Here is a 22548-nt window from a genome sequence, read left to right on the forward strand (position 1 = left end):
ATTCTAGTTTGTTAGTGATGTGGACATCAAGGAACTGGAATCTCTCAACCTGCTCCACTACAGCCCTGTCAATGAGAATGGGGACGTAATCGGTCCTCCTTTTCCTGTAGTCCACAATCATTTCCTTAGTCTTGGTTACGTTGAGGAATAGGTTGTTATTCTGGCACCACCCGACCAGGTCTCTGACATCCTCCCTATAGGCAGTCTCGTCGTTGTCGGTGATCAGGCCTACCGCTGTTGTGTCGTCTGCAAACTTAATGATGGTGTTGGAGTCGTGCCTGGCCATGCAGTCGTGGGTGAACAGGGAGTACAGGAGGGGACTGAGCACGCACCCCTGGGGGGCTCCAGTGTTGAGGATCAGCGTGGCAGTTGTGTTGCTACCTACCCTCACCACCTGGGGGTGGCCCGTCAGGAAGTCCAGGATCCAGTTGCAGAGGGAGGTGTTTAGTCCCAGGATCCTTAGCTTAGTGATGAGCTTTGAAGGTACTATGGTGTTGAACGCTGAGCTGTAGTCAATGAATAGCATTCTCACGTAGGTGTTCCTTTTGTCCAGGTGGGAAAGGGCAGTGTGGAGTGCAATAGAGATTTCATCTGTGGATCTGTTTGGGCGGTATGCAAATTGGAGTGGGTCTAGGGTTTCTGGGATAATGGTGTTGATGTGAGTTATTACCAGCCTTTCAAAGCACTTCATGGCTACAAACATGAGTGCTACTTTATGTTCTTGGGCACAGGGACTATGGTGGTCTGCTTGAAACATGTTGGTATTACAGACTCAATCAGGGTCATGTTGAAAATGTCAGTGAAGACACCTGCCAGTTGGTCAGCACATGCCCGGAGCACACGTCCTGGTAATCAATCTGGCCCCGCAGCCTTGTGTATGTTGATCTGTTTAAAAGGCCTTACTCACGTCGGCTACGGAGAGCGTGATCACACAGTCATCCGGAACAGCTGATGCTCTCATGCATGCCTCAGTGTTGCTTGCCTCGAAGCGAGCATAGAAGTGATTTAGCTCGTCTGTCAGGCTCATGTCACTAAGCAGCTTGCGGCTGTGCTTCCCTATGTAGTCTGTAATAGTTTGCAAGCCCTGCCACATAAGACGAGCGTCGGAGCCGGTGTAGTATGATTCAATCTTAACTCTATATTGACGCTTGCCTGTTTGATGGTTCGTCGCAGGGCATAGCAGGATCTCTTGTAAGCTTCCGGGTTAGAGTCCCGCACCTTGAAAGCGGCAGCTCTGCCCTTTAGCTCAGTGCGAATGTTGCCTGTAATACATGGCTTCTGGTTGGGGTATGTACGTACAGTCACTGTGGGGACGACGTCCTCGATGCACTTATTGATAAAGCCAGTGACTGATGTGGTGTACTCCTCAATGACATCGGAAGAAACCCAGAACATGTTCCAGTCTGTGATAGCAAAACAGTCCTGTCGTTAGGCATCTGCTTCATCTGACCACTTTTTTATAGACCGAGTCACTGGTGCTTCCTGCTTGAATTTTTGCTTGTAAGCAGGAATCAGGAGGATAGAGTTGTGGTCGGATTTACCAAATGGAGGGTGAGGGAGAGCTTTGTACGCGTCTCTGTGTGTGGAGTACAGGTGATGTATAATTTTATTCCCTCTGGTTGCACATTCAACATGTTGATAGAAATTTGGTAGAACTGATTTAAGTTTTCCTGCATTAAAGTCTCCGGGCCACTAGGAGCGCCGCCTCTGGGTGAGTGGTTTCCTGTTTGCTTATTTCCTTATACAGCGGTCTTAGTGCCATCTGTCTGTGGTGGTAAATAAACAGCCACGAAAAGTATAGCTGAAAACTCTCTTGGCAAGTAGTGGGGCCTGCAATCTATCACAATATACTCTACTTCAGGCGAGCAAAATCTAGACTTCCTCAGATTTCGTGCACCAGCTGTTGTTTACAAATATGCACCGCCCCCCTCGTCTTACCGGAGTGTGCTGTTCTATCTTGCCGGTGGCAGCGTATATATCCCGCTAGCTGAATATTTATGTCGTCATTCAGCCACGATTCCGTGAAACATAGGATATTACAGTTTTTGATGTTCCGTTGGTAGGATATTCGTGATCGTACCTCGTCTAATTTATTGTCCAATGATTGCACGTTGGCAAGTAATATTGAAGGTAACGGCAGCTTTCCCACTCGCCTTCTGTGGGTCCTCATGAGGCATCCCGCTCTGTGTCCCCTGTACCTGCATTTCTTCCTCTTGCAAATAACGGGGATGTTGGCCCTGTCGGGTGTTTGGAGAATGTCCTGTGCGTCTTGCTTGTTGAAGATAAAAACGTTGTCTAATCCGAGGTGAGTGATTGCTGTCCTGATATCCAGAAGCTATTTTTTGCAGAAACATTATGTACATTATGTACAAAATAAGTTAAAAATAACACGAAAACCCCCCCACATAATAGCACAATTGGTTGGGCGCCCGTAAAACTGCTGCCATTTCTTCCGGAGACATTTTATCTGTCATGTTAGGTAGATCTCTTCCATTCTGAGTGGTTGATCTAATAACGCATTCTGGAAAAGGTTTCTATCTAATAGTTATAATAAGATGAAAGGGAATTTGAATTATTAGAGTGGAAGGAAGTAGAGGTGGGCTGGAGGGACTTCATTAATTGTATTCTTCCTTTCATGTGAAAAACGTTGGGAAACGAATAGCATGTCTAGAGTGATGTGAGCAGAAAAGAGCACCGGCCAACGCAACACGGCTGTTTGATGTGGCGTTAATGTTTGTTCCATTCTACCGATTTCCTGCTTTTTTCCCCCAAACACATAGTTGAAGTCAGAAGTTTACATACACTTAGGTTGGAGTCATTAAAACTCGTTTTTCAACCACTCCACAAATTTCTTGTTAATAAACTATAGTTTTGGCAAGTCGGTTAGGACATCTACTTTGTGCATGACACAATTCATTTTTCCAACAATTGTTTACAGACAGATTATTTCACTTATAATTCCAGTGGGTCAGAAGTTTACATACACTGAGTTGACTGTGCCTTTAAACAGCTTGGAAAATTCCAGAAATTGATGTCATGGCTTTAGAAGCTTCTAAAATCCTAATTGACATCATTTGTGTCAATTGGAGGTGCACCTGTGGATGTATTTCAAGGCCTACCTTCAAACTCAGTGCCTCTTTGCTTGACATCATGGGAAAATCAAAAGAAATCAGCCAAGATCTCAGAAAAAATAAATTGTAGACCTCCACAAGTCTGGTTCATCCTTGGGAGCAATTTCCAAACGCCTGAAGGTACCACGTTTATCTGTACAAACAATAGTACGCAAGTATAAACACCATGGGACCACACAGCCGTCATACCGCTCAGGAAGGAGACGCGTTCTGTCTCCTAGAGATGAACGTACTTTGGTGCGAAAAGTGCAAATCAATCCCAGAACAACAATGATACTTTTGTACCCGTATCTATATCCACAGTAAAACAAGTCCTATATCGGCATAACCTGAAAGGCTGCTCAGCAAGGAAGGGGTCATTCCTTGCTCCAAAACTGCCATAAAAAAGCCAGACTACAGTATGCAACTGCACATGGGGACAAAGATCGTACTTTTTTGAGAAATGTCCTCTGGTCTGATGAAACAAAAATAGAACTGTTTGGCCATAATAACCATCCTTATGTTTGGAGGAAAAAGGGAGAGGCTTGCAAGCCGAAGAACACCATCCCAACCGTGAAGCACGGGGGTGGCAGCATCATGTTGTGGGGGTGCTTTGCTGCAGGAGGGACTGGTGCACTTCACAAAATAGATGGCATCATGAGGAATTATTATTTTTTGCATATATTGAAGCAACATCTCAAGACATCAGTCAGGAAGTTAAAGCTTGGTTGCAAATGGGTCTCCCAAATGGACAATGACCCCAAGCATAGTTCCAAAGTTGTGGCAAAATGGCTTAAGGACAACAAAGTCAAGGTATTGGAGTGGCCATCACAAAGCCCTGACCTCATCCTATAGAAAATGTGTGGGCAGAACTGAAAAAGCGTGTGCGAGCAAGGGGGCTTACAAACCTGACTCAGTTACACTAGCTCTGTCAAGAGGAAATTCACCCAACTTATTGTGGGAAGCTTGTGGAAGGCTACCCGAAACATTTGACCCAAGTTAAACAATTTAAAAGGCAATGCTACCAAATACTAATTGAGTGCATGTAAACTTCTGACCCACTGGGAATGTGATGAAAGAAATAAAAGCTGAAATACTAGGATTAAATGTCAGGAATTGTGAAAAACTGAGTTTAAATGTATTTGGCTAAGGTGTATGTAAACTTCCGACTTCAACTTTAGACGTTTAATATTCTCATGGATGTAATGCACAGTTGACACTATTGTCCAGGGAACCCTTTACTTGAAGCCTCCACCAACCCCTACATAACGCTGTTGTAACAATAACATACTGTATTTATGTCGCATGTACCTTATCTGCCTACCAGCTGTAAAGTTCAGAAATCAAAAGATTCTTCTCCGTTTCTCTATCGCTCCACCTCGCCATCGATCTCTAATCCCTCCATCTCTCACCTGTCATAGTGAAACCCTGAGAGTAGATGATCTCTCCGTCTCCGTAGAAGAGTTCGTCGTCATCCTCGTCGTCCTGGTCGGCGTAGCCGTGCAGGTTCTCCAGGTAGGGCAGTACGGTCATGCTACGCCACGCGTCCCTCCGGTCAGCACTAGGGGGCATGGGCACCAGGGGCTCCGTGGCAGGGTGCTTCTTCCTCACCCAGCTGAAACCACAGAACATTGGTTACAGAATTAACATTACAGAAACTTAAAATAAGATACAATCTTTGTTTTGGGCCCCTACCTCATTTTTGGGGGTGACATATGCCTTTCATTTTGGACCCATCAAGCTTATTCTTTATTTGTGCAGCTAATTTAGCGTTTATTTAGCCAGGTGAGTCAGTTGAGAACCAGTTCTTAATAATGCTCAAGGCAAAAAACTCAGTGACACCTTATTTGCTTAAAGGGATACTTTGGGATTTTAGCAATTAGACCCTTTATCTACTTAACCAGAGTCAGATTAACTTGTGGATAAAATGTGTATCTCTGTGTCCAGTATGTTAGAGGTAGTTTCACAAGACAATGCTAAATAGTGTTACCCATAGACTTCGTCATTGTGCTAATGCTAGTTAGCAACTTCCTTCAAACTTCACACATCTGACTCAGGGGAAGTAGATAAAGGACCTCATTGTCAAAATCCCGAAATATCCCTTTCTTAGAGACTTACCCAGAAAGACTCACCTGTAATTGCTGCCAAAGGTGATTCTAACATGTATTGCCTCAGGGTTGTGAATACTTATGTCAATTAGATATTTCCGTATTTCATTTTCAATACATTTGAATAAAAAATAAACATTTTGTCACTTTGTCATTATGGAGTATTGTGTGTAGATGGGTGAATTATAAATTTGTAGAATCCATTTTGAATGCAACAAAATGTGGAATAAGTCAAGGGGTATGAATGCATTCTGAAGGCACTGTATATGTAACATATGCAACATCCTTGTTAAATGTGTGAAAGAAACTGCTAAAGGGGGAATGTCCCAGGGCTCTGCAGCTGACATGTAGAGGAACATGGGGACAGGCTTTGACATCTCTATGACAAAGAGGCAAGCTTCTGTAATATGCCACGTCATTAGGCAGTGTGTGTTCTCTCCAAATATAATTTCAATTATTTTAAATACATTTCAAAGTAAGAATTTCTCGATTTTGTCCTTTGAAGATACATTCTAATATTCCACTAATTGTATTTGGAAATACAGTTGGAAAGTATCGGCGTGTATTTGATAATACTCAAATACACAGGCAAGTGTATTTTCAAATACAAATATTCCCTTGCATTTGAATCCAGGTCGGTTTGGTCCTAGAGTTTTGAAATAATGTATTTGGAAATAAGTATTTGAAAATAGTTTCAAATAGCAGGCCGTTTATAGAAAATTAGAAAAATACTCCTAATACAGGTAGTTGATTCAGCACCACATTATTAGAAAATACTCAAATACATAGAGTGAGTATTTAAATAACAAATACTTAGATAATGTATTTGAAGCTAGGTCTGGTTCTCTCTTACTCATTTACACATCAAATAGCATGTGCACACACACACACACACACACACACACTAGGGGCTCCTAATTAGGGGGCATGGTGGAAACAGCTGGTCTCTCCCAAGAGCACAGGCCTTTCATGCGTTTCATATTAAAAAAGACACTCCCTGTCATCCATTACTATCATAGTAATTTGACATGCAAATACTCAACTACTGTACTGAAGTACAGTACAGAGAGAGACTTGTTAGTGTAAAAAGCCTACTCCCAAGGCAGCTTCAAAGCCAAATCTCCAGTGTCATCACATTGGGCTAACTACTAGTAATGGGGGGTTCCCTCGTCTCTCTGCAGCAGACATATGGTGAGCAATATGTTTGGAACACCAAATCGCAATAAAATCACAATACAGTATCGTGATGATATCGTATTGTGAGGTCCCTGGAAATTCCCAGCCCTAATAAATACAGGACAACAAAGTAGTCTTTGCAGCCAGGCATGATTTGCTCTGAAGTGGGCAGACTATAAGTGCGGATTGAGGACAACAGAAGCAGAGCCGCAATGCACAACAATAGAGCGATGTGTCATGACAACTGACCAATGATTTCTTTGTCATTCTCACTGCAGTATGTGTCACCACTAAATCTCCTGCATGTCATGAAGCAGAATCATCTTGACAGGGCTCATATTTTAGGAGACAGAAATGTCCCACGTCCCCTTCCTCCTATTGCCAGAAATAGTGAAGAGCTAAGCAACACACTATGTAACAGGCAGCTTCCTTTCTGAGAGGAGTGAGTAATGGTAGAGAGGCCTGTGGAGACCTTGGCCTTTTGTTTCGTAACACATGGAGCGTCAGTGACGACAGCCTTGCCATGGGGCCACAGAGGTAGGTGTATGTGCGCACAGTATGAGTGCGTGTGTGGGTGCATGCTTTTTCTGTACATTGTGACGTGGGATTGATTGTGTGCGTTTTCTGTACGTTGTGTGTACAACTCTTCTTTTACGTTCAATCTACACCTCCGTCCAAAATCTTCTCCATCTTTTCCATGATTATAACAGGACACACTCCCACTCACTGCTATTCGCTGATCAAGTGCTGCAGCCATTCTCCTCCACCTCCGCTCACTAGTTATATAAAGAAGGCTAACCAATGGAATAAGCAGTTACTTAAATATAAAATGCAAAATTGTTGGTCCCATGGGTCATGAGCTGAAATAAAAGATCACAGAAATGTTCCATACAACATTCCACAGGCCACAATCAACAGCCTGATCAACTCTATGAGAAGGAAATGTGTAGCACAGCAAGAGGCAAGTGGTGGTCACACCAGATACTGGCTGGTTTTCTGATCCATGCCCCTACTTAAAAAATAAAATAAAACATTTAAAAAGGTATCTGTGACCAACAGATGCGTATCTGTATTCCCAGTCATGTGAAATCCATAGATTAGGGCCTATTGAATATATTTCAATTGACTGATTTCCTTATATGAACTGTAACTCAGTCAAATATTTGAAATTGTTGCATGTTGCGTTTATATTTGTGTTCAGTGTATAATTATGATGTGGATTTAAGACAAGGCCAGTAAAATGTGTAGGGTAGGATAATAAGTTGTGTGTGTGTGTAGGGTAGGATAATAAGTTGTGTGTGTGTGTGTGTGTGTAGGATAATAAGGTGTGTGGGTGTGTGTGTGTAGGGTAGGATAATAAGTATCAAGCCTCCATAAAGCAGCCTAGTGAAGCTGCTTCACCTAACGAGAAGGGGGCCCCTAAGGAGCCGGGACATTAAAGTTGCATCAACTCCAGCATGGTGTCGCTACCCATTGTAATTCTCCTTAATGTTAATATTTGCACAGAGCTGGGTAATTAATTTTAAAGACCCATCTGCCCTTTTGCCTGGTTAAATATTTATACTTTCATTTTTCTCCAGCTCCTTTTTACACCTCCTTTTCCTTGGTTTATTTTGGCATGGCCACACATAGAAGGACCACATATGAAGGAGCAATTGATTACATACTTTTGAATAATTGCTTGTTATTAACATGCACTAAGGTAGGTTAGGCAACACGGGGCGCACTACATCCTATCATGATGTGCAATCCATACATGGAAGTGAAAGAAACTTGAAGTTAAAACACATTTGCTATCAAATTAATAAACTATGAATAAGCCATGTTAATAAACTGAATATTGAAAAAGCATATGCTAGACATATCTAAACCAACTCTAAAACATAGTTCATTTAATGCAATGCAGTGCTCGTAGACCGCTGCGCCACTCGGGAGGCCAACATAGTTCATTACAAGTACAGTGGGGAGAACAAGTATTTGATACACTGCCGATTTTGCAGGTTTTCCTACTTACAAAGCATGTAGAGGTCTGTAATTTGTATCATAGGTACACTTCAACTGTGAGAGACGGAATCTAAAACAAAAATCCAGAAAATCACATTGTATGATTTTTAAATAATTAATTTGCATTTTATTGCATGACATAAGTATTTGATCACCTACCAACCAGTAAGAATTCCGGCTCTCACAGACCTGTTAGTTTTTCTTTAAGAAGCCCTCCTGTTCTCCACTCATTACCTGTATTAACTGCACCTGTTTGAACTCGTTACCTGTATAAAAGACACCTGTCCACACACAATCAAACAGATTCCAACCTCTCCACAATGGCCAAGACCAGAGAGCTGTGTAAGGACATCAGGGATAAAATTGTAGACCTGCACAAGGCTGGGATGGGCTACAGGACAATAGGCAAGCAGCTTGGTGAGAAGGAAACAACTGTTGGCGCAATTATTAGAAAATGGAAGAAGTTCAAGATGACGGTCAATCACCCTCGGTCTGGGGCTCCATGCAAGATTTCACCTCGTGGGGCATCAATGATCATGAGGAAGGTGAGGGATCAGCCCAGAACTACACGGCAGGACCTGGTCAATGACCTGAAGAGAGCTGGGACCACAGTCTCAAAGAAAACCATTAGTAACACACTACGCCGTCATGGATTAAAATCCTGCAGCGCACGCAAGGTCCCCCTGCTTAAGCCAGTGCATGTCCAGGCCCGTCTGAAGTTTGCCAATGACCATCTGGATGATCCAGAGGAGGAATGGGAGAAGGTCATGTGGTCTGATGAGACAAAAATAGAGCTTTTTGGTCTAACTCCACTCGCCGTGTTTGGAGGAAGAAGAAGTATGAGTACAACCCCAAGAACACCATCCCAACCGTGAAGCATGGAGGTGGAAACATCATTCTTTGGGGATGCTTTTCTGCAAAGGGGACAGGACGACTGCACCGTATTGAGGGGAGGATGGATGGGGCCATGTATCGCGAGATCTTGGCCAACAACCTCCTTCCCTCAGTAAGAGCATTGAAGATGGGTCGTGGCTGGGTCTTCCAGCATGACAACGACCCAAAACACACAGCCAGGGCAACTAAGGAGTGGCTCCGTAAGAAGCATCTCAAGGTCCTGCAGTGGCCTAGCCAGTCTCCAGACCTGAACCCAATAGAAAATCTTTGGAGGGAGCTGAAAGTCCGTATTGCCCAGCGACAGCCCCGAAACCTGAAGGATCTGGAGAAGATCTGTAGGGAGGAGTGGGCCAAAATCCCTGCTGCAGTGTGTGCAAACCTAGTCAAGAACTACAGGAAACGTATGATCTCTGTAATTGCAAACAAAGGTATCTGTACCAAATATTAAGTTCTGCTTTTCTGATGTATCAAATACTTATGTCATGCAATAAAATGCAAATGAATTACTTAAAAATCATACAATGTGATTTTCTGGATTTTCGTTTTAGATTCCGTCTCTCATAGTTGAAGTGTACCTATGATAAAAATTACAGACCTCTACATGCTTTGTAAGTAGGAAAACCTGCAAAATCGGCAGTGTATCAAATACTTGTTCTCCCCACTGTATGTATCTACACTACCTGTTTTCATCATTTTTCTCTCATTCCATTTTGCACCCAATACAGCGAGCCAAAATGAAATAGGATTTTAAAGCAGTTTTGAGACGCCCACGGTGAATACAATACGTGATTTTCCCTCCCTCCCCGAGCTCTAGCATCACACAGATACGCTTCAATCATCTGTTGCCATGGTAACTGCAGCCGGCATTCACCAGAGCATCAGCCCATGTAGTCAAGAGTCTTTAAGGGCTTGGGGGGGAAAAAACTGGAAAGTTAGGAGGAGAGAGGGAGCGATAGATTGGCCGGGCAGGGAAATGCTGCCAGTCTGACTGATGCCTTTTTAACTACAGCTCATCAGAAGCCCTGAGGTAGCACCAAATAAGGCAACAGATCTCACTACCACATGACTTCTTGGTGATGTTACATAGAGGCATACAAAAAGTTGGAAGCATAATTGGTTGTAACTAGGGTTGAATAGTGGGAACCCGGTTACCGAGATTTATTGTCCAAAACCACTCCCTTCTCCCAGGATAAATAGCTGCGAGAACCCGGTAAATTATTTATATGAAAAGCATGGCGTGAAATGGAACTGTTAAATTATATGTGATGTCTAAATCTGACTTCGCTACGGCCTCTGCATGATGAATCAATCCTCAGGGTCACTATGGAGCAGCAGTTGCATGTAGACCTATGATCTCATCACGGTAACTTTTTTTTTCCTGTGACAGGTAGGCCTACACTTGCTACAACATAGCCGATGTTACAATAATATAAAGACAGAATACATGCCTAATTTACCCATCCATCTGGCGTTAAACTGCAGTTGCAGTTTAAAAACAGCCCATCACTCGAATATCTTTACACGCCCGAGCACTCTCTCCATGTCCTCTCTCTCCATCAACTACATTCAAATTGCTTCCAAAACAGATGTTCTAGATTTATATATAGATGTCCCAGTCTACCTCTTTCAGGTAATAAATTCAATGCAGTATCAGCCTTTATATTAGGCTAATTAATGATGGGTTATGCATAATAAGCTTCTAACTTACAGCCGTCGTCTCCTGCACAATACGGAACCTCCTGTGTTCCGCTGGCCTCTCTCCTTAAATAACGCTCCTTAGCTCTTGGAGTCTCATGTAGGAAAAGCTAGACTGGAAAAGCTTGCTGGACATGATTTCTTATACCAATAGACTATTCGAATAGGGACGCAAGCTCTTGTTTCCTGAATGGTAAATACAGCAGCCAATAGAACTCATGGGTAGTTTGAAAGAAGAGCGAACGTGCAATAGCGGTCTGTAGCAGTTATTTGTTCAGACCCTTAACCGTTCAATCTTCGTGAAGAGAAGTGAAAGCCTTTTGCGTCTAATTCTAAATCTATATTATTCAAGGATGTTATTAGAATGATGAAGATAAGGACAACAAAACATATTTCATTTAACTGTTGAAAGCGAGGAAGGAATGAAGCAACAAGAGAGAAAGAGGAGGTAGGCTCTAACATTAGGGGAAATATTTAAGATATATATGCGTCAGGCTACTGATTACATTACTATTACATTTCAAAATTAAAATTAAATTTGCTAGCCCATACTTGTAACTTTGTAAGCCCCATGGGCTATTATGTTTTTCTGTGGTGCGTAATGTACAGTGGCCTATATCATATAGGTTATGTATTGTAAACAAACAGGAGCTGCATTACCATAAAAGCCTGTTCCAACACAATGGGCCTCACATTAGACCTCCACATGATACAAGAAAGAGGCAGTGGGTTCTGTTTTCTCCTCCCATCATTATCGAAATGATACAATTTGGCCTTCAGCAGAGCACAGATGCAAATGACAACAAATCAATCACTAAAGTGACAGCTTGTTTCCTCGAGCACTTTACATTCATCATCCTATGTTGAAAATAAATAGATTGGACATCGCTCACCCCCCCCCCCCCAATTAATTTTCGATTGAATTTGCATTTCAATTAAGAGCCCTCTCTTCAGCAAGTATGGAGGTAAATTCAATTGCTGCTTCAGCTAGAAAGGGAGCACGAGGACTTACTTGTGTTGTCTAATGTTTTGTATTGAGAACCTCTTCTCAGGGTCATACTCAAGCATTCCTGGAAGAAAAATACAAAAATAAATTAGACAGTTTCGAAATAATTTGATGAGATGCATTTATTCTTTTCATTATGTCCTTATTTTTGTGCGGTGTTTAAATCAGGGCTATTTGACAACAATGAAAACAGACAATTGAGCATAATGACCGTTTCCACCGAGAAAAACTGAGTGGCTGTCCTTCGAACACATCTTTATCTGAGAAATGTTTAATACACTGCATATTCGCGATGCATCAAAATAACAATTGTTGTGACACAGAAGGTACAATCACCACAGAACCATCTCCAAAAGAAAAACCTCCAAGAATGAATCACTACTAACTGCTAAGTACATTTGAGTGGTCAAATTAAGTCCAATAAAGAGGAACATTTATAATTCTGTGGCCATACCCTTCTTGTAATGAGTCACGAAACCGGGACAAAAAGACGCCATGATTTGGGGGATTTTCACAAAATGTTATCGACTGAATGGTCCTTTGGAGGAATAATTGTTGACATGTATATCTAAAAGCATATTTGAGAAATAAGTTATCAAAATTGGCATCCCTCAAATACTCTTACGACTGCAGCTAATGCTTTCATCTCTAATAAGGCTTAATAACATGACATAGAATATTGGGAGTGCCAGAAGCAGTGTTAGTCTAGACCAGGGCTCTTGAACCCTGTTCCTGGAGTTACCCTCCTGTAGGTTCAGTCCAACCCCAGTTATAACTAACCTGATTAAGCTTATCCACCAGCTAATTATTAGAATCAGGTGACCTTGAGTAGGTTTGGAGTGAGTAGGGTTAGTTCTCCAGCAACAAGGTTGGAGAGCCCTGGTCTAGACTCTTACCTCTTAACAGGCCAGAGAGCAGAGGGCCACACTCCTCTGGAACACTGTAGTCTCCCTTCCCAATGTTCTCAAACAGCTTATAGATGTTGTCACCTTCGAAAGGGTACAGGCTGGTTGTTATGTTATAACTGAAAGAAAAAATACAATTCCAAAATCAAGAAGAGTACTTTAATGAAGAATAATCTGCAGGGGCGCAACTTTCACTGGGGATGGGGGAGGGCCCCCCCACATTCTAAAATTGCATTTTTGTCCCCCCCAGTATTATCATTGGAATGTGACACAAAAACATGGCAACAGTGTGGTTTAGGACCATGCGGACGCCTCCGAGCAGTCATGTAGGCTGTTTGGAGTGTTTATCCGACTGGATAATATATATACACATATCACCCACACTTCTAAAACCAAAGTTACGCCCCTGATCATTTGCAATTGAAATCACATTATTAGACAGCAAAGCATGTTCAATTCAATAAATAGTATTTTTCACCCAAGAGGCATGAAATAAATATACCAGCCGAAACAATTAATGTCGGAGTGGCCACTCACAGTGTGACACCAGCAGACCAGATGTCCACTTTGAACCCTGAGAAGGTGTCCAGGCCGTTGGCAATCTCTGGGGGCTGGAAGGCCGGAGAGCCCTGGCTCGTACAACACGTGTCATCCTCTGCAAATGGGTGCAGCGCCTTGGGAGGGAGAACAGGAATACACAGATAATCATTCGGCCCCATAAAGGTAACCCAATTAAACTGCAATATAAAGTGGATATCGGAAAAGTCAGAGGACTAGGGGCTCACCTCTGCTACACCCAGGTCGGAGATTCTTAGTGCGCCATCCGTCGTCAGCAGTAGATTCCCTGGTTTAATATCTTTGTGAACTATTCCTTGGCTGTGCAAATATTCCAAGCCATCTAGCAGCTGGCAAAAGTACCTGGGGAAAAATAGGAATACATCTGCATTAATGTCACTGTTTGGTGTTAGTGTTTGGCCAGATATCTTTAAGCCACATATCTATAACTATTGAATTGAGATGAAAGATACACATACCCATGAGCTTGAAAGACTGGAAACCTTTTCTCATCAACACTGTCCAACATCTCCTGCATTCCACATACACAATATTCCATCACCATATACGTAGGCAGAGTCAAGGAAAAGAGACAAGGTGGCAATGGCTTCATACTGGTAATTTAGCAAGGTGCCAAAACAAACGTGCTATACATCTTCATCACCAAAGGATCTATATTAATTCTACACAAATAACCTTGAATCCTAATGTCTACTACAGTACTGATCAATATGTGGTTGACTGACTAGTCACTAATCCATGAAACTAGCTAGATACACAAAATATAAATCGATCCAAGTCTGGGAACATGCAATGTCCTTGAGAATACATTAATCTTCCTGAATGGACTGAAGATGACAAGGCAATAAAAGCGTACAAATTGTGAAAATGAATGTCAAAACAATACTCATTTCTGTATTCACACTCCTCAGGGTCACTTATAGAAGGCACTCATCTAGCCAGCATCCTCAACCAGAGCGGGGTGGAGAGAGGCGTGAAAGGGGATCATTAGTTCCTATAATAATGTTCTCACCTCAACAATTACCCTAAAATGCCAATTGGGATTTATTTGACCTGACATTGGCAGAATCCTTCATGGTCCTAAAGAGCAAGTCCTAAAGCCATCTTAAGTGTTAACTGTACTAAAATGTATTGGGGAGACCCTTTTAATATCAGAGACAAAGTTTACTGAGTGTCTATGTGGTGTAGAGCAGCAGACTAAGGACAAGCCAGAGATCATTACAATCAAAGACAGTGAGTTGGGGGGGCAGAAGGTAAATGCCTTGTGAAGTTAGTTAGTCCATCTGATTTAACCTTGCCTTTTTCTCCCCAAGAGGCCAACAGAGACCCCTTGTGGTCATACTGCTGAATTACAGCAACATGAGCTTTGAAGGACAGTGCATAGTTTTTACAGTTGATCTGCATAGCTTACTCGACAACTGTTCCATGGGACAAGATAATTCTCCAGATGTGAGGAAAAAGTCACCCCAAAATAGACTAGCCTAACCCACTATCCACACGTTATTATGCTTGGGCAAATCTTATGCAGTGCTTGCGAAGGCTTTGTTAGTGCGACTTGTATGACATCACTATGGTTAAGATCAGGGGTGGGCAAACTTTGGGTCGAGGGCCACATCGGGATTTTTGAAATTCAACAGAGGACCGCATTTTTTGGGGGACCAATTGTTTGTTAAAATCAATTTGCGGGGGCATCCTGAGTGGCGCAGCGGTCAAAGGCACTGCATCGCAGTGCTTGAGGCATCCCTACAGACCCGGCTTAGATCTCAGGCTGTGTCACAGCTGGCCGTGACCTGGAGACCCATGAGGCAGCGCACAAATGGCCCAGCGTCATCCTGGTTAGGAGAGGGTTTGGCAGACTGAGATTTCCTTGTCCCATTGCACTCTAGCCAATCTTGTGGCGGGCCGGGCGCAGTGCAACGCTGATGCTGTCGCCAGGTGCACAGTGTTTCCTCTGACACATTGGTGCGGCTGGGTGAAGCGGGCATCGTGTCAAGAAGCAGTGCAGCTTGGCTAGGTCGTGTTTCAGAGGACGCACAGCTCTTGACCCTTGCCTCTCCCGAGTCCATACGGGAGTTGCAGCGATGGGACAAGTCTGTAACTACCAATTGGATACCACGAAATTGGCGAGATTAAAAAAAAAAAAAAAAAATAGGATAGGACGTACTTTGCGTACTTGGTTTAGGTACTCATGCTAAAGAATAAAAACATTTTTTAAAGGATATATCTTTTGCTTCTCCTCATTATACAAAACTTCAACCAACTGGATAATATTCTTGTGCCTCAATCTTCGTAGCAGCTGAATCTCTCTGTAAAGAAATAAAAGTGTTCAGATATATGGTAATAAGAAAACTGGAGTAATTGCACTATGGAATAATACTGCATTTTCATCAGCACTCACAACAAAAGACACAGGGCAAAAGTAATTTGAACAACCTTCATGTTGTTTTATCTTCTGGCCTTTCAAAGGCAAGATTTATTGAGATAAACATTAGTGTCCTGAAAAGCTCAATTTACATCCCACTTCAATCAATAGTGAGGTGAATTTTACATTCAGTAATTCCTCAGAGTAACTCCTGAAGTATATAATCTGATTAGAAGCATATTCACACACCAAAACAACAAATCCATCAACACAGCTAGCTTATTCTGTAGATCAACACTAAAAGCACTGAAAAGCCATGCAAAGCATTCCACATACTTTTTCACATTTTGCTCCCCATTGGGGATGCGTCTCAGCTTCTTCTTCTTGAGGATCTTGACTGCCCTCCTGCAGAGGGTCTCAGAGTCCAGCATCTCCTTCACCTTCCCGTAGGAGCCCTCCCCCAGCAGGTCTCCCATCAGGTACTTCCCAATCAGCTTGGCCTTCTTCCTCCGCGGCTCGTAGATGACTTCAGTGGAGTCGATGCGGTGGATGAAGGTTTCCATGCACATGGTCAAGTCATTCTCCAAATAGTCCATGTGTTCATGGATGTCCTCGTCATTCATGGTTGCCCCTTCAGCAACTTGACTGTTCTTTAATACTACTGTACTGTTTGTTTCTGGATGCCCTGGGTCGGACAATATAAAATTGCAAGAAAAATATTCCAATATTGAATAATGAAATGCAGGATAATGCAACAGCAGAAAGGCTACAGAATGTTCTCCTTAACCTGCTGACCATGCAGCATTGCTTGAGCAGAGAAGTGAGTGGACTGGGTTTGGGTACTGTCCAATATTACAATGTCTGGCTATGGTATGAGGGAATGGTTTGGTTCTTTGTTCTCTGATGATATAGGCCTATTCCCTCCTTCTTATCCATGTCCTTGTGACACCTGGGACCTGCAGTGTTGTGATGTGTGCAGCTTTCTTTGGTTCTTGGTGAATGTCATGTTTTGGGCAACTTAATTGTGCATCTGGTATATGATTTTCATTGAGTTCTTCTACAATGTTTAGCTGATCAAATTTTCTTCCTCCATCCCATGTACCAAATAAATCCGGGGTACTTGCCAAGACTGCAAAACTGGTCTGCCAGCGTCAATGAATCGTTGCAGGGATCCTCAGATCTGCATTACAAATGTACAATCGCATAAGCATTTTGATGAAATTCACATCATGAGATGGCACCTTCCAAATGCTTGGAATATGACAAATACACACTACCAATGATATGGATGTGCTATCATAACGATTTACATTTGAATACTAGCTCCAATTACAACAAGAAATGCTAAATCTTCTTATGAACATCACATCCATTCAACAACAATAGCAGGTCATGGGTAATATACAGTAATCAGTGAGCTTGGATAGTGCAAACCAGCAGATAGCTAGCGAGGCTAGATAGCTTCCGTACGGGCACACAGAAGCACAATAACATTTCTGAGATTCGATTGATTGTAGCAGCCAACTCGTGTAATAACAATATCTCCCCAACTAGCTAGTCTGTTTGCCAACTAGCTCTTCACTACTGTAACGCTTCGCAGTCATATCCACAAACCAAGCAATGTTATTAGCATTCGGCTAGCTAGCTTAGCAAGCATACATACTAGCTAGCTATGTGCGACAAACCTGCTAGATAACGTAACGAACGCTACATTTATTTCACGTCCCCTGTCGCCACGTAATTTTTTATAGCATTTGCAGTTACGGGGTACATGTTTTGCATGTTGAAAGAGGTCAACTTTACCTTGAATGCTACTTGACCGATATCACCGATTGCCCATGTAGAAGTGCTGGATGTCAGAAACGCCTCCATCTTGTTTACATACTCCATGCTCCAAACCAAAGACAGTACAATATGAAGATAGGGTAAAACTGCTTCTCCAATAGAAATCCCCGATCACAGTTGTAGGCGATGTCATGGCGACGTTGACTAGCAACGCGCATGCGTGACAATACGTCATCGTGTCTAATGGTCGTCTCGCGCTAAACTCAAACATATCAAAGGCACTCCTTCGATATAAAGTTGTTTTAGACTAAAATAAAAACGTTTCAGTTTGTCACTTTCTCGAGGTTGGAGTAATAACATGTTCAACTACTTAAGTACTTGTCTTGAATCTAGGTTGTGCATTTAGATTTCAAGAAAATGAACAACTAAGAAATACTTCTTATTTTCTCTCATTAACTTATCAAGCCCCAAACCCCGGCCTGGTCTGTTTGGTCTGTTTCGCAAGCGTTCCCGGAAGTCTCGCGATGTTGGCCTCTGGGTTTAGAAACGCTGTGTCCAAACCATAGAAATTTATCATGCAGAAATATATTTCAACCGCTAAGAATTGTGGTATAAGAATACATGGCGTGATCCTCCGAGGGGTTAAAATTCTCCATATCAAAGTCATACAGTAGTCTGCTACTAAGGTTGGTTATGCTCAAAACAAAAAAAACAAAAAAAATACTGTGTTTTTACCATGTGTAGTTTTTTTCTGAAGAAACATGATGGTTTCTGTGAGTTGACCTCAATGAAAACATGTCTATGAGCAAAGGATTGAGGGCCCTGTGAAAGGGCCCTATCATGTCAATATCAGCTGGTGATGCTGCATGAATACATTATTGGATTATGCTAATAAATTATAATAATTAGCTAGATTTTATTCAGCCTTCTCTTATGTGGATGTGATGTTAACACTCACCAGTTGATGGCAGCACTGGTAGATTATATTTTTCTGGAACAAATGCAAAGTGGCCCCAATGATACAGTGGCACATTACTACACAGCCTACAAGTAAACAGACAGATGGATGGAAAGAGAAAAGACAGACATACAAACAGAAGACAGAATATATGATTGATAGGTTGATATAACATATATCCTTAGTCATATAGCTTTGAGAAAACCCTAGATTCCACACATACTTCAATTTTATGCTGTTTCACAACATTTCTCCAACTTGAAAGGTCCCATCAGTATTGCTTTGCCATAGATTACATAAATAATGGAGATTTGAAGTGGTTAGTCTGGGTTGTCATGCACTGGCCTCATTATCTGTGTGGCCCAATGATCCAAACCATGTGAGCTGCTGCAGTGACCCAGTGCTCCAGCCCACCCACTGCACCACTCTGACGGGTCCGCATTCCTGCTGTGCCCTAGGGTCTCTGTACAGCAACAGAAGGCAACATCATTCATCACAACTTACAGCAACAGCATATGCTACTTTAATTTTCTCCACCATCAAAGGGACTACATTAATGCCAGAGACAGACAGATGGGAAGATTGACACAACTTTGGCTCCCAAGCAACATCATACTCCACAGAAGAAAGAGGCAGTGAGAGGGGACAGGAGAAAGAAAGGAGCCGGCTGGGGGGGGGGGGGCTGAAAGGTATTTCATTTCCACAGAAATCAATTGGCTAGCAGCCAGATGTGTCCATGTAGACCACAAGGACGGCTCTCAGATAGACAACCAGGGATCCAGGGATGCAGAAGAATGATGGAGGCATACATGTGGCTAAAATGGGGCTCACTCTGCCATTCTCACTTAGGGGTTCTATCGGTGAAATGAGTGCCAGACAGGGTTACGGATCAACTGATTACATGTATTACATGTAATCAGTTACATGTCATTTGATTGCAAAAAAAACTCTAACTGTAATCAGTTACTTAACCAGCAGAAATATTGTAATTAGATTACAGATACTTTTGAATAACTTGATCATTACTTCAATTCAGAAAGGATGTCGTGAAAGAGAAAAAAAACATTATGACGCCTTTCTGTTTTCTCAATGACATTCAATTCAGCGTTGAAAAAAGGCACAAGTTTGTTTAAGTTTGTCCCACCTGAGCGAGTCTGACTACAAGTCAAAGACCACTATGATGACACACCAAATGAGTTTGATGGATCCTTTTAGTCTTCTTCTAATGCCTCTTAAGGTGAAAGTAATCCAAAAGTAACAGTAATCAGAGTGTGTTACTGAGTTTGGGTAATCCAAAAAAGTCAAATTTTGGACAGGTAACAAGTAACTTTTAACAGATTACATTTTGAAAGTAACCTACCCTGCCTTGGTGCCAGTCCCCCTCCAAGCCACCACAATCACCTGCCATCACTCTGATACAGATGTTTTGTATCTGCTTCTGCTTCTCTGCCTTGGTGGCCCTGCCGCTGTTGAAGACTGACTTGGGGCCACAAATTGATTTTATCACGTATTAGCTTTAATGTGCCCTCCCTCATAAAAAGTGAAAAAGCCTGTCCCCTAGCTTGCCCAAAGACTGACAACCCATCTCTAATATGTGGGTATTTATCTAACCACATCGAGCTCAGTGGTAGTAGACTGTCTATAGGCAGGATGTGTCTGATTTCATAGGTTAGTTAATGATACAGATTCACTTTGCGTACAGTTTAGGTTAATCTATCGCGCAATAATAGTCTGTATAGTTGAGGAAATTAGGCTCGTCTGCACTGAGGGAAATTAAGAATCATTATTGAATTCTTAAACCATTCTTTATTTTTGAGTTAATTAACCCATAAGGAAAATCTGACACACATCCACAAAGCACTAAGTACTTGTGTAACAGCAGTCTCCCATAATCACATCTCACAATCTGCTGAGTTCCGTTTGGAGGAGAGGACATGCAACACAAACCAGACAGAACCTAGACAACAGAGCCAGACAAGTGTAAAGAGACTGCTTCCATTTGCAAAGAAAATATTCCTAATAAGTCACTATGGTCACTACACTCTTAAAACAATCCAGGCTATAAGAAAAGCTGCATGTCATACTGTGCATTTGGAAAGTATTCAGATCCCTTGACCTTTTCCACATTGTTACATTACAGCCTTAATCTAAAATTGATTAGATCGTTTTTTCCCCCTCACCAATCTACACACAATACCCCATAATGACAAATATTTTTGATATATTTTTGAAAAAACTGAAATATCACATTGACATAAATATTCAGACCCTTTACTCAGTACTTTGTTGAAGCACATTTGGCAGCGATTACATCCTCGAGTCGTCTTGGGTATGACGCTACAAGCTTGGCACACCTGTATTTGGGGAATTTCTTCCATTCTCTCCAGATCCTCTCAAGCTCTGTCAGGTTGGATGGGGAGCAATGCTGCACAGCTATTTTCAAGTCTCTCCAGAGATGTTCGATTGGGTGGCTGGGCCACTCAAGGACATTGAGAGACTTGTGAGGTCCTGAGTGCTCTGGAGCAGGTTTTCATCAAGGATCTCTCTGTACTTTTCTCCATTCATCCATCCATTCCCAGTCCCTGTTGCTGAAAAACATCTCTACAGCATGATGTTCCCACCACCATGCTTCACCGTAGGGATGGTGCCAGGTTTCCTCCAGACGTGATGCTTGGCATTCAGGCCAAAGAGTTCAATCTTGGTTTCATCAGACCAGAGAATCTTGTTTATCATGGTCTGAGAGTCTTTAGGTGCCTTTTGGCAAACTCCAAGCAGGCTGTCATGTGCCTTTTACTGAGGAGTGGCTTCCGTCTGGCCACTCTACCATAAAGGCCTGATTGGTGAATTGCTGCAGAGATGGTTGTTCTTCTGGAAGGTTCTCCCATCTCCACAGACGAACTCTTGGTCACCTCCCTGGTTCTTGGTCACCTCCCTGACCAAAGCCCTTCTCCCCGATTGCTCAGTTTGGCTGGGCGGCCAGCTCTTGGAAGAATCTTGGTGGTTCCAAACTTCTTCCATTTAAGAATGATGGAGGTCACTGTGTTCTTGGGGACCTTTAATGCTGCAGAAATTGTGCCTCGACACAATCCTGTCTTGGAGCTCTACAGACAATTCCTTCAACCTCATGGCTTGGTTTTTACTCTGACATGCACTGTCAACTGTGGGACCTTATATAGACAGGTGTGTGCCTTTCCAAACCATGTCCAATCAATTTAATTTACCACAGGTGGACTCCAATGAAGTTGTAGAAACATCTCAAGGATGATCAATGGAAACAGGATGCACCTAAGCTCAATTTCAAGTCTCATAGCAAAGGGTCTGAATACTTATGTTAATAAGATATTTCTGTTTTTTATTTGTAATAAATTTGCAAACAATTCTAAAAACCTGTTTTCGCTTTGTCATTGTGGGGTATTGTGTGTAGATTGCTAAAGATTTTTATTTTATTTATTTAATCAATTTTAGAATAAGGCTGTAACGTAAAAAAAAATTGGGAAAAGTCAAGGGGTCTGAATACTTTCCGAAGGAACTGTATATCCTGTTATCGGTATATACCATTTTTTTAAAGACAGAATTGTGATATTGTTCTTATTGATTATAGCTAACATTGTCCACAGAGCAAATTATCTCTATGTAACACAATTGAAAGCTGAAAAGTGCTAAAGTGGTTCTACATTATTTGAAATATTTATGTGAAAAATTATGTAGTACTTATTTCCATATAATAATTTAAAATGATGCAACATCAATTCGAAATGTGGTATGCCTACTTTACAATCACAATAACATTATCAGAAGATGCATGGTGCAGTTACATCTGTTGCACTCTGGTGAGGGGACGTCTCACGTAGAACACTGTCCGTTCCAGCATTTTAACTGGCTGAGACCATTGCCTATCCCAGCAGCATAACTCAGTGGGTTAGGCCTAAATATTTATAAAGAGGGGAACACCATCACTTACACATTCAT

General features: G+C 42.1%; 1 protein-coding gene across 1 annotated transcript in view; it reads right to left on the reverse strand.

The window, feature by feature from the left end:
• LOC139540972 (serine/threonine-protein kinase STK11-like) overlaps nucleotides 1–17816 on the reverse strand; it is a 35456-nt gene extending 17640 nt beyond the window's left edge. Inside the window, exons 1-9 of the mRNA XM_071345069.1 lie at nucleotides 17640–17816; nucleotides 16173–17016; nucleotides 15697–15780; nucleotides 13933–14022; nucleotides 13684–13816; nucleotides 13436–13572; nucleotides 12890–13017; nucleotides 12000–12057; nucleotides 4523–4725 (exon numbers count right to left, since the gene is read on the reverse strand). Coding sequence (XP_071201170.1) covers nucleotides 4523–4725; nucleotides 12000–12057; nucleotides 12890–13017; nucleotides 13436–13572; nucleotides 13684–13816; nucleotides 13933–14022; nucleotides 15697–15780; nucleotides 16173–16459 — 1120 coding nt within the window. The 5' untranslated portion in view covers nucleotides 16460–17016; nucleotides 17640–17816. The remainder of the gene's footprint in view (nucleotides 1–4522; nucleotides 4726–11999; nucleotides 12058–12889; nucleotides 13018–13435; nucleotides 13573–13683; nucleotides 13817–13932; nucleotides 14023–15696; nucleotides 15781–16172; nucleotides 17017–17639) is intronic.
• Nucleotides 17817–22548: the final 4732 nt, after the last annotated feature.

Source organism: Salvelinus alpinus, chromosome 16 (genome assembly GCF_045679555.1).
Source record: "Salvelinus alpinus chromosome 16, SLU_Salpinus.1, whole genome shotgun sequence".
Lineage (NCBI taxonomy): Eukaryota > Metazoa > Chordata > Actinopteri > Salmoniformes > Salmonidae > Salvelinus > Salvelinus alpinus.